This window comes from Zootoca vivipara, chromosome 3 (genome assembly GCF_963506605.1).
Source record: "Zootoca vivipara chromosome 3, rZooViv1.1, whole genome shotgun sequence".
Taxonomy (NCBI): Eukaryota; Metazoa; Chordata; class Lepidosauria; order Squamata; family Lacertidae; genus Zootoca; species Zootoca vivipara.
The window spans coordinates 63,564,592-63,579,915 of NC_083278.1; the positions used below are offsets into that span (position 1 = coordinate 63,564,592).

At 42.0% G+C, this 15,324-nt stretch overlaps 1 protein-coding gene across 1 annotated transcript; it reads right to left on the minus strand.

Moving 5' to 3' along the window:
- Positions 1–173: 173 nt before the first annotated feature.
- NUP43 (nucleoporin 43) lies at positions 174–14,204 on the minus strand. The gene is made up of 8 exons (XM_035108774.2): positions 13,942–14,204; positions 12,880–13,002; positions 12,594–12,671; positions 10,315–10,483; positions 8,879–9,014; positions 8,603–8,754; positions 3,765–3,887; positions 174–1,932 (listed from the first exon to the last, which is right to left on the minus strand). Exons 1-8 carry the CDS (start codon positions 14,059–14,061, stop codon positions 1,715–1,717), a joined length of 1,119 nt encoding a protein of 372 aa, XP_034964665.1. The 5' UTR covers positions 14,062–14,204; the 3' UTR covers positions 174–1,714.
- Between the last annotated feature and the right edge of the window lie 1,120 nt (positions 14,205–15,324).

The following is a 15,324-nucleotide window of genomic DNA, read 5'->3' on the forward strand; positions in this document are numbered from 1 at the left end:
CAGTGCGAAAAGGCAGGCGCGTGCATGCCTCGCGGCGCCTATGGGCTACTGCTTCTCGGAGAGGCTGCTGCGGGTAGACGGCGCCCTCTCACCAAAGGGAGGCAGAGATGGCAGTGCCAACGAGCAGCCTCCGCTTGCTTTTGCCCGGGAGAGTAGCACGCAGCGCAAGCTTATCGAGGGAAAGCGGCTGCTCAGGCGGGCGGAGCGCCTGGGCAATGATATGCATATGAACGTGTCGCTGAGAGAGCTAGAGGGCTGCGGCAGCTGTTTCTTGCAACTACCCGGTAGTTTCGTTGCTCGGTTGACGGCGAGCAATAGGTGGCTGCAAGGAACAGCTGGTCTCTACTCATGGGTCGCTTCTCCCTCGCCTGCTCTGGCTGTCGGGGGACGACGGATTGGGCCCATTTGGTGGAAGTAAGCAGAGGACAGAACCAGGCCAAAGCATTCTGATACCTTCGGCTTTGCCAAATCGGCAAATCCCCCCCCCACCCCATTCTTCAGGGAAACAGTCTTCAGCCCTTTCAGATCCAGGACCCACTCTTCACCCAAACATGCAGTTGGGGACACATTCCTTAAACTTACCGTGCATTTGCATGGTGGTAGTGCTCCTGTTGTGGCCCACCTTGGATCGGGCCACAACTCACAAGTGGCATAGGCCTGTTTAACCCTAACTGAAAACTTATTGTGGAGGTAAAAATATAGCCTTCACATGGTTTCTGTAACAGGACAGCCTTCTTTGGAGTGCATCAGTGCCTACCCACCCACCTATGCCAAACAAAAACTCCAAACAGCTCTTGGTCCTATACACCTGGAGGGGGGTTGGAGCAAACTATTCACCTTTGGTTTAAAAGGCTCACTTGGACTCATAGACCCTTCTCTTGGCAGCCCTGCTTACAGCTATCAAGGCAGCTTTATTATTCAGTAAATATGTTCAAGTTTTATAATAATTGTTTAAGCACTCAGGTGTAGGGGGGAAAAACAACTTCTATTGACAGTTTAATAAAAAAGTTTTCTCATAAATGATACATGCAGCCAGTGGTTTCTCAACAATTTTACAAGCAGTTGTGTTTTTTAATTGATAAGGCTGTTGAACCTTAGCACACTTACTTCCAAGTAAAAATTCATAGTAACAGTGCTAATCTAAATGGAATTTGTATGACAGACCAAATATTGGACTTATTGTCAGATACAGTAAGTGTTGGAGGTATGCAGTCTCACATTAAAGTTACTATTTAAAACCATTCCATGGCTTACTATTAAAATTTTGAAGTCTGTTTCCGTTTTCCTTTGCCAAGATTTATACTTTTCCCAGCTTTGATTAGAAGTATTGTAACCTAATTGGTACATAAAAATGCAACGTAAGTCTCCCCTAAACAAGCATTTGTTCAGAAATTTAGCCTATTGCCACAATCAGTAACCTAAACATTAATTATCATATACTCTTCATAATTACTGGAGAACTGTAAAAGTGGCTGAACTATCCTTTTAAATTTTTGAGCTTTAGGTAGCTTATTGCAAAGAAGAGTTGGCAACCCATGAACTAGATAGAAATGACAATTATTTTTCTTTTATGTAACACGGTTAAAAAATCGAGGCTGCAATGTGAATTGTAGTTTATCTGCCATCATAAATTATTCCCCTAGTTTAATTACAACTAGAAAATGTATGTATTTCAGCATTTAGAAGTTCAGAATCAGCTTTGGTGGAGATAAAATTATGCAAATAGGTTTTTTTTAACATAAATAGATTCTGCATCAGTTCCATATACAAGACATGATCCTAAAACATCTAAACTATTCACAGATAATGTTGGATTTGGAATTAAATTTGTGATCTCCATGCGGTCTTTAGTGGGATCATTGCTCAGCCAGGCACTTGTTACAGATTGATTAACTGCACTGTGAGGCAGATATGTAGTAGTACTTCTCCCACCTAAAATAAAACACAAAATGAGTTAATTTTTAACTTAAATGCAGAAATTAGAAAATCATTGTTCTCCACAGCAAATGTGATGGTTAACCGTTGTTCATGTTGTTAACAGTTGGAAGTATTTGGCTTTGCTGCTAACATCACAGAAATGTAGCCTACACCTCTTGCCTTCTCAACTTAGGGATGGGGTGGCGCTGTGGTCTAAACCCCTGAGCCTCTTGGACTTGCCAATCAGAAGGTCGGTGGTTCGAATCTGTCCCAGCTCCTCCCAACCTAGCAGTTCAAAAGCACACCAGTGCAAGTAGATAAATAGGTATCGCTGTGGTGGGAAGGCAAACGGCGTTCCGTGCACTCTGGTTTCCATCATGGTATTCCACTGCGCCAGAAGTGGTTTAGTCATGCTGGCCACATGACCCGGAAAGTTGTCTGTGGACAAACACCGCTCCCTTGGCCTGAAGGCGAGATGAGTACCGCAACCCCAGAGTCTCCTTTGACTGGACCTAACCATCCAGGATCCTTTACCTTTTTTACCTTTACCTTCTCAACTTATGAGAGCCTAGTACAACAGCGAGACATGGTCCCTAGAGCCAGTTCCAGTTTGTAGGCTATCAGCTGTATTTTATACCAACTGCAGTTTCCAAACAGTTTTCAAAGACAGACAGATGCACATTACAGTAGTTCAGTATACAGGTTACCAGTCCATCCTATTCATTACCTATGAGGTCCTAAATGGTTTGGGACTTGGCTATCTGAAGGACTGCCTTCCAACACATGAACACTTCATTCTTCAGGTCTTGTCCATATCCTCTTGACAAGTTAGGCAAGTTGCCTTGAAGTCAGGCAAGTGGTAATGGGAAGAGGATTTACTCTGTCATAGTGCCTCATGTATTAAATGCTCTCCCCAGGGAAACTTCCCTAGCATCAACCTTAATTTCTTTTTGGTGGCAGGCAAAGACTTCATTGCCAATATGTTTCAACAGATTTTATACAGTAGATGGTTTAAGTTGTTATGACTGCTGAATTTTATGATTTTTACGAGTTTTATTATTGGAAATTATATTTTTTTATCGAGTTTTACTATTTGGGTTGTATGCTTCTCTTTCACCAAAGGGCTGCCTATAAATAAAATACAGAGTAGCAGCAGCATGGGCAAAACCACTGTTCTTCAGGTGCTACACATGTTATGTTACATAATGCAACACATTATTTCCTTCTCTTCCCCTGACTCATCTCTCTGTTTTAAAAATTCATGGCTTAGCCTTCAACCACTTGATTTCAAGGGGATCTCTTCCACCCAGCTTTCAAAATTTGAGCCTTTCATTCTAGCACCTTCTTTTCTACATTTGTGTGTTTCCTTCAAGCACTACCAACCTTTCACTTCCATTACCAAAGCAGCAAGTCACTGCTGAAAGTTTCATTCCCCAAAAGAGTGACTGTAAACATACCACATCACCACACCAACTTGGGAAATTGGCACCAGATACTGTACTGCTTTCACCACAGAATCCCTTTGTATGTATATATTTCCTCCCTCCTCACATCAAATAGAGGTGGTATAGCAGAGGAACATCAGGCCAGTTTACAAACTTGAAATGTAGATTGTGCCAAGTTTTATTGCTCTATCTTAATTTGGCTAGGGACATAGCACATTAGAAATAAACAGAAAATGCCAAATTGAACATCACAACGGAAGAATTCTCTAAAGATGAACAGACACAAAAATGTTGTAACATCTATACTTGACATGTTGTCCTATGCTTTTTCCTCTACACTCACTCCCAAGTCTACTGACAAAAGATAAGCTCCTTCAAGTTTCTCAAAAATAGGAAATTTACCTGTGTGAAGGAATGATTTTCTTTCAGAAATGTCAGTGGAAACATCCCAGTGCCACAGAGTTCCATCTTCTGAACAAGTGAACAGATGATCAGGATTGGAAGGATGAAAGTGGACTTCCCATACTGAACAAGTAAACAAATTTTATTGCAATATACACTAATCTGGACATAATAAGGATACTATATAGCCAGAAGGCATGCAACATTTTACAATAATAGACTATTTATAGAGGCTGAGTCTGATACAATGAGCCTAAGTAAAGTAGAACAGAAGCTTGACTTTTTACAAAGTAGACTCATACTGTATATTTTTCCTATGAACTACCGTGTTTCTCATATTTTAAGGCATCCCTACAAAATAAGGCATGGCAGGATTTTCCTGAGGTGGAAAAATATAAGGCATACCTCGAAAATAAGCCGTACCGGGTGGTGGAAGAAGGTCTGTGGCAAAGAAGGGTTGCTGCTGCCGCGTTAACCCCCGAGACCTGGCTGCAGCCTCAGCGCGCAGCGCGTGCAGCCCCAGAACCCGGCTGTAGCCTTTGCGCGCGGACACCCGGGACCCGGCTGCAGCCTTTGCCTGCCGCGCGCGCAACCCCAGGACCCGGCTGCAGCCTCTGCCTGCCGCGCGTGCAGCCCCAGGACCCGGCTGCAGCTTCTGCCTTGCGCGCGTGCAGCCCCAGGACCCGGCTGCAGCCTCTGCCTTGCGCGCGTGCAGCCCCAGGACCCGGCTGCAGCCTCTGCCTGCCGCGCGCGAAGACCCGGTGGGAGCAGGTCTGTGGTCTGTACAGATACCGGTACCAGTACTTATTTTTTAATTAAGACATCCCTTGAAAATAAGCCATGCTGTGTTTTTTTCAGGAAAAAATTAATATAAGACATGACTTATAATATGAGAAACACGGTACGAAATGATTTTGTGTATGCACACTGCCTCTGGAACAGAACCCTCACATGGGGTTTGATTGTAGCTTTTCCTGAAATGAAATTTTATTGAGAAAATTCAGTGAAATCTGTATTGTTCCCTCTTGAGCACCTTATAAGGGCATTCTACTGCCTAGACTATGTTCCCAAGTTACAGTTGCTGCACTCTTGTATATTTTGTAAAATGTGCCATAGTTTCTGTGCCAACTCTCGTGTTTCCCAGCAGAACAGGGGGTGACTGTACTGGGAATAGGTTCTATTTAAGAATTTTGTAATAAATTCTCTTACTCATTCATGTTCTGGAAGAGCTAATTCCCTGAATACAGAATAGTTTGCTGATATGAATACACACACATGCCCCTGAGTTCACTTGCAATGCTACAATTCTATTACAGTACTCTATGAATCTGGGGACCCAGTGATAAGAAAGGCTGGCTTAGAGTCATTTCTCTTTTACCTCATAGCTTGTATACATGGACACACCACAACCATTTGAATAACTGGAGGTTGTACAGACCTCCCAAACATGTTGTTGTTTGTTGTTTAGTCGTTTAGTCGTGTCCGACTCTTCGTGACCCCATGGACCATAGCACGCCAGGCACTCCTGTCTTGCACTGCCTCCCGCAGTTTGGTCAAACTCATGTTCGTAGCTTCGAGAACACTGTCCAACCATCTCGTCCTCTGTCGTCCCCTTCTCCTAGTGCCCTCCATCTTTCCCAACATCAGGGTCTTTTCCAAGGATTCTTCTCTTCTCATGAGGTGGCCAAAGTATTGGAGCCTCAGCTTCACGATCTGTCCTTCCAGGGAGCACTCAGGGCTGATTTCCTTCAGAATGGATAGGTTTGATCTTCTTGCAGTCCATGGGACTCTCAAGAGTCTCCTCCAGCACCATAATTCAAAAGCATCAATTCTTCGACGATCAGCCTTCTTTATGGTCCAGCTCTCACTTCCATACATCACTACTGGGAAAACCATAGCTTTAACTATACGGACCTTTGTCGGCAAAGTGATGTCTCTGCTTTTTAAGATGCTGTCTAGGTTTGTCATTGCTTTTCTCCCAAGAAGCAGGCGTCTTTTAATTTCGTGACTGCTGTCACCATCTGCAGTGATCAAGGAGCCCAAGAAAGTAAAATCTCTCACTGCCTCCATTTCTTCCCCTTCTATTTGCCAGGAGGTGATGGGACCAGTGGCCATGATCTTGGTTTTTTTGATGTTGAGCTTCAGACCATATTTTGCGCTCTCCTCTTTCACCCTCATTAAAAGGTTCTTTAATTCCTCCTCGCTTTCTGCCATCAAGGTTGTGTCATCTGCATATCTGAGGTTGTTGATATTTCTTCCGGCAATCTTAATTCCGGCTTGGGATTCATCTAGTCCAGCCTTTCGCATGATGAATTCTGCATATAAGTTAAATAAGCAGGGAGACAATATACAACCTTGTCGTACTCCTTTCCCAATTTTGAACCAATCAGTTGTTCCATATCCAGTTCTAACTGTAGCTTCTTGTCCCACATAGAGATTTCTCAGGAGACAGATGAGGTGATCAGGCACTCCCATGTCTTTAAGAACTTGCCATAGTTTGCTGTGGTCGACACAGTCGAAGGCTTTTGCATAGTCAATGAAGCAGAAGTAGACGTTTTTCTGGAACTCTCTAGCTTTCTCCATAATCCAGCGCATGTTTGCTATTTGGTCTCTGGTTCCTCTGCCCTTTCGAAATCCAGCTTGCACTTCTGGGAGTTCTCGGTCCACATACTGCCTAAGCCTGCCTTGTAGAATTTTAAGCATAACCTTGCTAGCGTGTGAAATGAGCGCAATTGTGCGGTAGTTGGAGCATTCTTTGGCACTGCCCTTCTTTGGAATTGGGATGTAGACTGATCTTCTCCAATCCTCTGGCCATTGCTGAGTTTTCCAAACTTGCTGGCATATTGGGTGTAGCACCTTAACAGCACCATCTTTTAAAATTTTAAATAGTTCAGCTGGAATATCATCACTTCCACTGGCCTTGTTATTAGCAGTGCTTTCTAAGGCCCATTTGACTTCACTCTCCAAGATGTCTGGCTCAAGGTCAGCAACCACACTACCTGGGGTGTACGAGACCTCCATATCTTTCTGGTATAATTCCTCTGTGTATTCCTGCCACCTCTTCTTGATGTCTTCTGCTTCTGTTAGGTCCTTACCACTTTTGTCCTTGATTATGGTAATCTTTGTACGAAATGTTCCTTTCATTTCTCCAATTTTCTTGAACAGATCTCTGGTTTTCCCCATTCTATTGTTTTCCTCTATTTCTTTGCATTGCTCATTTAAGAAGACCCTCTTGTCTCTCCTTGCTGTTTTTTGGAAATCTGCATTCAGTTTCCTGTATCTTTCCCTATCTCCCTTGCATTTTGCTTGCCTCCTCTCCTCCGCTATTTGTAAGGCCTCGTTGGATAGCCATTTTGCTTTCTTGCATTTCCTTTTCCTTGGGATGGTTTTCGTTGCTGCCTCCTGTATAATGTTACGAGCCTCCATCCATAGTTCTTCAGGCACTCTGTCCACCAAATCTAAATCCTTAAACCTGTTCCTCACTTCCACTGTGTATTCATAAGGGATTTGATTCAGATTGTATCTTACTGGCCCAGTGCTTTTTCCTACTTTCTTCAGTTTAAGCTGGAATTTTGCTATAAGAAGCTGATGATCTGAGTTACAGTCAGCTCCAGGTCTTGTTTTTGCTGACTGTATAGAGCTTCTCCATCTTTGGCTGCAGAGAATATAATCAATCTGATTTCGATGCTGCCCATTTGGTGATATCCATGTGTAGAGTCGTCTCTTGTGTTGTTGGAAGAGAGTGTTTGTGATGACCAGCTTGTTCTCTTGACAGAACTCTATTAGCCTTTGCCCTGCTTCATTTTGAACTCCAAGGCCAAACTTGCCAGTTGTTCCTTTTATCTCTTGATTCCCTACTTTAGCATTCCAATCCCCTGTAATGAGAAGAACATCCTTCTTTGGTGTCATTTCTAGAAGTTGTTGTAGGTCTTCATAGAATTGGTCAATTTCACTTTCTTCAGCACCGGTAGTTGGTGCATAAACTTGGATTACTGTGATGTTAAAAGGTCTGCCTTGGATTCGTATCGAGATCATTCTGTCATTTTTGAGATTGCATCCCATTACAGCTTTTGCCACTCTTTTGTTGACTATGAGGGCCACTCCATTTCTGCTACAGGATTCTTGCCCACAGTAGTAGATATGATAGTCACCCGAACTGAATTCGCCCATTCCCTTCCATTTTAGTTCACTGATGCCCAGGATGTCGATATTTATTCTTGTCATCTCATTTTTGACCACATCCAGCTTACCTCCACTCATGGTTCTTACATTCCAGGTTCCTATGCAATATTTTTCTTTACAGCATCGGACTTTCCTTTCGCTTCCAGGCATATCCGCAACTGAGCATCCTTTCGGCTTTGGCCCAGCCGCTTCATCAGCTCTGAATCTACTTGTACTTGTCCTCCGCTCTTCCTCAGTAGCATGTTGGACGCCTTCCGACCTGAGGGGCTCATCTTCCAGCGTCATAACTTTTATATGCCTGTTGTCTTTGTCCATGGAGTTTTCTTGGCAGGGATACTAGAGTGGCTTGCCAGTTCCTTCTCCAGGTGGATCACGTTTAGTCAAAACTCTCCACTATGACCTGTCCATCTTGGGTGGCCCTGCATGGCATAGCTCATAGCTTCTCCGAGTTATTCAAGCCCCTTCGCCACGACAAGGCATTGATCCATGAAGGGGCTCCCAAACATATACCCATGTATATGCCAAGGAGGAGAGATACAAGGGTCTATTGAGCTCTATGGAAATCCTGCCTTGGCCAAGTACTCTGCTCATGTGTGGAAGGCTTGTATCTCTAGTTGTTGACATTAAGAATTACACTTGTTTGTATCGGTACTTACATTCTGCGTCATGAGCATTTAGCAAGGAAACTGGCACGCCACCTTGTCTTACATCCCAAATACTCAACATTCCATCTTGGCTGCCTGTGGCTACAATGTGCTGCTGACTAGGATGCCTATCCACACAGTGCAATGGAACTCTTTCCCCTGTCCTGCAAGGCAAGAGGAACACACATTTTAATGGGGAATCAAACAGGCTGTAATCCAGGAAGTAAATGACATTTAGCTATAGTGCTTGGTTTTAACAGCATTCCTTATCTGAGAGTACATGCTTACAATGAAAATATCTGTGAAGGCTCATTTCCTTGCTGTCTGAAATCCCATACTTTTAGCTGGCCAATGGAATTGACTGTCAGGATCTCTGTTGTGCGAAGCTGAGTAACTGCATGGAGTGTACTGCTGTCAGCATTATCTACAGAAAATTAGACAAAAAAAGTTCATATAATCTAAAAATGTCTCACTCTTAGCAAGCATTGCTTGTTTATATATCAGAAAAGCAGAGTGAACAATTGTTTCTAAGAAGTAGCTGTAGGATTTACCCCAGGAGATTAAATGTTCTAGAGAGAATTTTCTGGCATGTAAACTACTAGCTGTATATACTAATATACCTTCTCATTAAGAGTACACTAAGGCTGTAATCCTATAGCCATTTACCTGGGAGTAATCCCCACATAATTCAATATTACTGTTTCTGAGATATTGCCCACACTTCTGTCTACCAAGAGAGTCGGGAATTTTTGTAGTGCTTATTAAAGTGCAAAGAATCCAATTAGAAGCTTCATGAAAGTAAAGGTCAAGTATTTTAAAGTGCACATGGCCCTTATCAGTGTCTTCACAAAAGATCAACACGAGAATAACTTCATTGGTGTATGAGAGAAGAGTGTTGCCTCCCTGAGAACTGCTGGCTGGTTTGTTATGCCACTTTTCATCATTAAATATCTCAACAGTTAAGTGGCCAGTAGCAATTTAGATTTTGTTAAATGGCTAAACGGTTTTGGTCTACAGCTTCCATTTTCCTGAAGCTATTGTTTCTTGTTCACTTTCCTAACCATTACTACAAAAGCACTCTTTTAACCATATGCCTGTCTGTAGGTCCCTGAGAATATTCTTTACTCTAAAAAAAACCTAATAATTTTATTAGAGAATGTTTTTAATGACAAAGCAAAGTATAGGCATTGCAGCAGAGTATACCATTCCCATGGAAATTGAATGTGTGCAGATGGAGTTTTAACAACTAATAGCAAGTACTAACATACAGTATGGCGAAGCATGAGCTATACTTCAGTTCAAACAGGAGAGCTGTCAGTTTAGAAAATGTTTATCCCATTGCTTAAAAACATTCAAAACACCTTAGCATGTAGATTAAGGCAGATGACAAAGGGCACCATCCAAAATTTAATGTCTTCCTGAGCCTCAATGAACTGGTAGTTTATAGAGTAAGGTAAGCAATACTGCACATGGCAATTGATGTCTCACATTCCAGTAAATCACATTCCAGTGTTTCATAGTTGTATATACTTTGTTCTAAAAGTGTACCTAATATTCTTGTTGCCTACAGCTATGATTAAGTTCACATAAAAATGGCACTCCTGGATCCTCCAATGACTCCCCAGGCAATTGTTTCATTTTTATCCTGAGCTTTCAAAGGCCAGCAGGAAGGTTTACAACAATACGTTGCACAAATATTTAGGACTTGAGCTCAAATTACTTACCTATAGTACGTTTAGCTTCCTTATGGTCAACTTCAAACACATTTATCCTACCATCTTCACCAACAGTAAAGATTTCAGGACTGTTGCATATGATCCCAGTGCATGATGCACTGCCACCAGATGCATCATAGTAATGTGCATTTTTCCATTTCTGGTTTAAAGACAGAGTCTAAAAGACAAAAGAGAAGATCAAACAGCCACGCTATGTGGAAAAAGTTAGTATCTAAATTTAGAGCTGCGATGCATACATTCAAGTTCAAAACCTCATCAGATATAAAAGGTTTTTGGGTGGCTTTACACAAATTACCACTTAGGCTAAACCAATTTACAGAGGGCGGTAAGACAGCATAAATGTGAATTGTAAATAAAATGGTATAGTGAAAAATGCCACAGAAGTAACAACTACGTAAGTTAGCTACCCTGTACTAAAGTTTCAAGTTTCAGGATAACAATACTGTATATGTATTATATAAATTGCCAGTAAATATATCTTCAGTTTTGCAAGCAGACACGTACTATATTTCTGGCTTCTCCTATACACCGCACATCTTCCAAAGGATTTTTAAAATGTTTGAAGTTCAAATGCATGAGTGACATGTCCACGTTTCAAGGAAGCGACCCAGAGGTATTCTGTTTCCAACTTTCCTGGTAACTAGGATATGTTGGATGGGCAGCATCATGAAAACCTTAATTAATGGTTTATCACAGATGTGCAAGTGGCTCTCACTTCACTTCCTTTCTAACATACTCAGGAGCTACAAATCACAATCCCTAACTTAGTGTTACATCCAAATTGGCAATCATGGTTTGTTTCACTCCAAACCGCAATGTCAAGTTAAGGTTAGTTCTTGACTTAATTATGTATTTTCTGGAGAAAAAGATGCTAAACCATGGGTTGTGGAATGTTGCTTCTTCAAGGGGGAGAGCAAAACAGACGTAATCTCCATGTTCAGGGCAAACCATTTGTTATTGTTAACACAAGCAAATTGGGTCAGTGTGTACACACTCACAATTAGCTTGTCACAGTTAGCTTCCAAAAAGCCTACTGTTTTTCAAAGCCTCAGTGCAGCAAGAAGGCAGGAGAGAATGAATATGTGTATGCTGCATGACAGCATCAGCAGATTTATGTGTGTTGGCCACACCATCAGCTCTAGCTCCACTCTGGTCACACTTACTTTCATTTTGAACCCAATGGCATGTGGCCCCAGAAAGCTGGCTATGAGGGAATGCAGCCCCTGGGTTGAAAAAGGTTCCCCACCCTGATATACAACATTTCAGGTCAGTGCCTTGCAGTTATTTATCATGAGTAACCAACTCCTAGGAAATCAGATTGCCAGACATGTCCCACCAAACCATTCTGCAGAAATGGTTTTGCATTTAATTTGAAAGACTGATTACACACAGCAAGTCAAATGGTAAGTTATTAGCAGATATTCAAGGACAAGGGCAAATAATTATGGATGGAATTCAACATAGCGTTAGGTGGGGTATGTACACAGGGAATGAGGTCTGCTCATGCAAACGGGTTTCCAGTTTTTTCCACCTGCACACCTCCCAAATACATTCCAGGAATTCCAACCCACCAGAACAGATTTAGGGAGTGTACAGGAGGGAGAGAAGGTCCAATTGCATGTCATTTAATGACTTAGCTGAATCTCATCCATTGTTTATTTATACACTATCTTTAGATAAAATAATCTCTGAGATAGCTTATAACGTGTTAAAAATACACAAGTACCCAGTGATCCTTATTCTTCTGGCCAATGACAGAGTCTGGCCCTTGCTTCTATAGTTCCATAACTGCTGATAGTTGGAGCATAGCCTTTGATGAAGTTCCAGACACATTTTTTTTTGGGGGGGGCATCTAATATAGGACTACATTGTAAGTGTTCTAATGAAGTAGAAATGTTTCACTGTTTTCTTTTGTATACTGAGCTTTATATTAACAGCACAATCATAAGCAGTAGTACTCAGAAGATTAATGGTGATTAGAACTGCAGACTACTCCACAATGAAGGTTTTGTCAACATTAATGTATACTCAGCTAATATACATCAACACAAACCAGAAGAGTTGTATGGCTATAGTTCTCATAAAATGTTTCTAAAGCTGCCTAGAGATCACACAATTATGCTTTAAGTCAACTAAGTGCAAGAGAAAGAACTAACCACTTCTCCTAGAGTTTTTTTTAGCTGTCATTTATATTTAACAGCTTCACGCTTGTTTATTCTAGACACGCAGAGCAACTGTCGTAGTAGCTGAAAGTTAATACTATTTACCTGATTATTTTGATGATGTCTGAATATGGTCACACTTCCAGTGGATGAAGCAGTCACAATTCTCTCCTGATCCAAAAACTAAGGGAGAAGTAACCCTCAAACATGTTAACACACAAATCTGTATTTACACAAGATTTGATAAGCAAATTGTATCAGTGTCTCATATTTAATTTCCCAAACTGTGGAAGTTAGGAACTCCCTTTCTTACTGGTATAACTACAACACCTTAAACTTTCTTAACACAGAAATTAAATGCCATTAAGAGCTATTTTTATAGCACTTTTACCTCCATATCCATAACATCACCACTGTGTTCAATATCACATAGCAGATGTGGTTCTCCATTATATTCTCCATTTGGGGTCAAACTTCCGAAGTCTCCAACAGACCAAATTGAAATCTTATTTTCCTGTAGGATTACAAGAAAAGCAAGCTCTTGTACCAGTATAAGAAAAACCAAACTTGGATAGCAACCTACTTCAGCTACACTTCGTTTTTCTTGCCAAGCTAAAAAAAAGCGTCCCAAATACCATACTATCATCAATATATGGAGCTAAAAGGTAGATACAGAACACTATACAGTATATTGTGCACACCACATAGAGGTAAAAAGAATGGAAACACAAAACTGCTGGATTTTCTTTTTTACACACATAGTACCCACTGAACTATACCTACTGAATAGACAGCTTTCAAGGTTTCTATAATTTTGTACAAAAGCTTTCAGTGATCACATAATCTATTTTATTGCATTAGTGAGGAGAGGGACCAAACAGAGTGAAAACTATTAAATTACACTTCCAACGCAGAATGAAATGCTTATTAGTACCTATGTGCCAGTTATTTCTAAGCCACCCCACACCTTAATTACAAATGGCTAGTAGTTGTTTTAATCGTTCATTTTAAAAAGGGGGGGGGAAGAGTTCATTTTCTAGGGAAACCCAGCCAGATGGGCGGGGTATAAATTTATTTATTTATTTATTTATTTATTTTTATTTATTATCATCCTAACATCCTCACTGACTCGGGGAGCTCAACAGTTAAATAAGAACAGGCAGAATCACACAAAGCACAAAAACCGCCCAGTTAAATCGTAACTACTACGGTACTACCATACACGCGCCGTTGAATACACTAAAGAAAAAAATATGGGGTCTGGGGCTTCGACGGACCTCTGAGTCTAAGCGAATACAGCTCCACCCCCGATTCAGACACGGAAAACATGCACGTAGGAATGGAAAGCACCGAAGACGGGGAGAGAGTGGTGCACCCAACCTTTCCAAGGCAGCTCACCCTGAGGCCACAGGAGAGAGGGGCGGGGGTGGAAAGGGGTGGAAAACCGCGTTACCTCGTTATCCCACGAGCCGGTAGCGAAGACCTCGGGAGGCTGCAGGGCAGTAGCAGACACGGGCCGCCAGCGGGCCTTACTAACTTTCTGGGACACGTACTTGGCAGCCACATCCTCCATGCTTAAGCGGGGAGAACCCGCCGCGTCTTACCTCCGCCGGCTTTCAAATGCGCCCCCTTGATTGGCTGACACACGTCACGGGAGACGGCGAAGGAAGCGGGACAAAAGCCTGCCAGGACCGCGCTGCTCTCTCTCAAGGAGGCGTCATACTCCCGATATTACTGGGGGGAGTAACGCGGGATGCTCTACCTTTGGCTTTTCCTTTCGTTTTCTAATAGCTAGAATTGCAGGAAATGCTGAGGTGGGATGTGAAGCATCTCCAGACGTTCCTTCCTTGGCGGTTTTTCCCAGGACGTGGTGGTGATGCCCCACATCTCGTGATATGTCAATATTGAGCACCCTAATGGCACGAGGGAAGGCTTGGCTCCCTGCCATCCTTCTTCTTGGCCACCATCCCATTATATGCTACTATGGACGTAGCCAGGATTTATGTTAGGACAGGGGCAGGACACCCACCCACCTGTCATCATCAACTGGCTCTGTCTAGCAGATTCGGAATAAAATGTCTCAACAACAGTTGTTTTAAATTACTTTCTTTTCACCCCAAGTGCTCAGGAAAATATCTCAAAATCTCTGCAATTTCTACTTTTAGTTAAGTATTTTTATTTATTTACTTGATGTGGGGGCCAGCTGTCCCCTCCAGCTACACCCATGTGTGCTAGGCAGCAGCCGTAAACACACCTATTAGGAAATTCTAGTGAATAGAGTGGCTTTTACTTTTGAGTAAATATGCAAGGGATCATGCTAGTGTTATTTGAAACACGCTTACTCTGGAATAAGCCACATTGAACTCTCCGTCAGTGGAAATAGCTGAAGAGTATTCATAAGCCTGTAATGCTCCTTCCTTGTTTCTTCTACAATTTCTAAAGCTAGACCTTGATACTTCAGAAACCATGTCATGGTTTCCCTGATATGTTGCTTCAAAATTATGGGATGATACTGGTATTTGTATGGGTTGATGGATGTTTGCTCAGTTCTGGGAGAAAGAAGTGTATATACGTAAGTAAAATATGAGCATTAGTACTGCATCAGCAAGAGAGAATGAAATGTGTTTGGTTTGGAGGATTCATTTTTGTGCAAGACAAAAACAGCACTCGATTTCATGTGACAGTCTCAATAGCATCACATCCATGCACCCAAATCTTACTTGCTCCGTCATATGTCTCACTGTGTTCAATGAGGTTTATTCTCAGATAACTATACATAGGGTTGTGGCTGTAAACTCAAACTGGGCCAGGAGTTATTGGTTATTATGCACTTTCA

Coding starts and splice junctions, on each gene's coding strand:
- NUP43 (XM_035108774.2), bottom strand. CDS start 14,061: ATGGAGGATGTGGCTGCCAAGTACGTGTCCCAGAAAGTTAGTAAGGCC. Junction 13,003..13,941: donor CCGGCTCGTGGGATAACGAG/GTAACGCGGTTT, acceptor GTAATCCTACAG/GAAAATAAGATTTCAATTTG. Junction 10,484..12,593: donor GACATCATCAAAATAATCAG/GTAAATAGTATT, acceptor TTTGTCTTTTAG/ACTCTGTCTTTAAACCAGAA.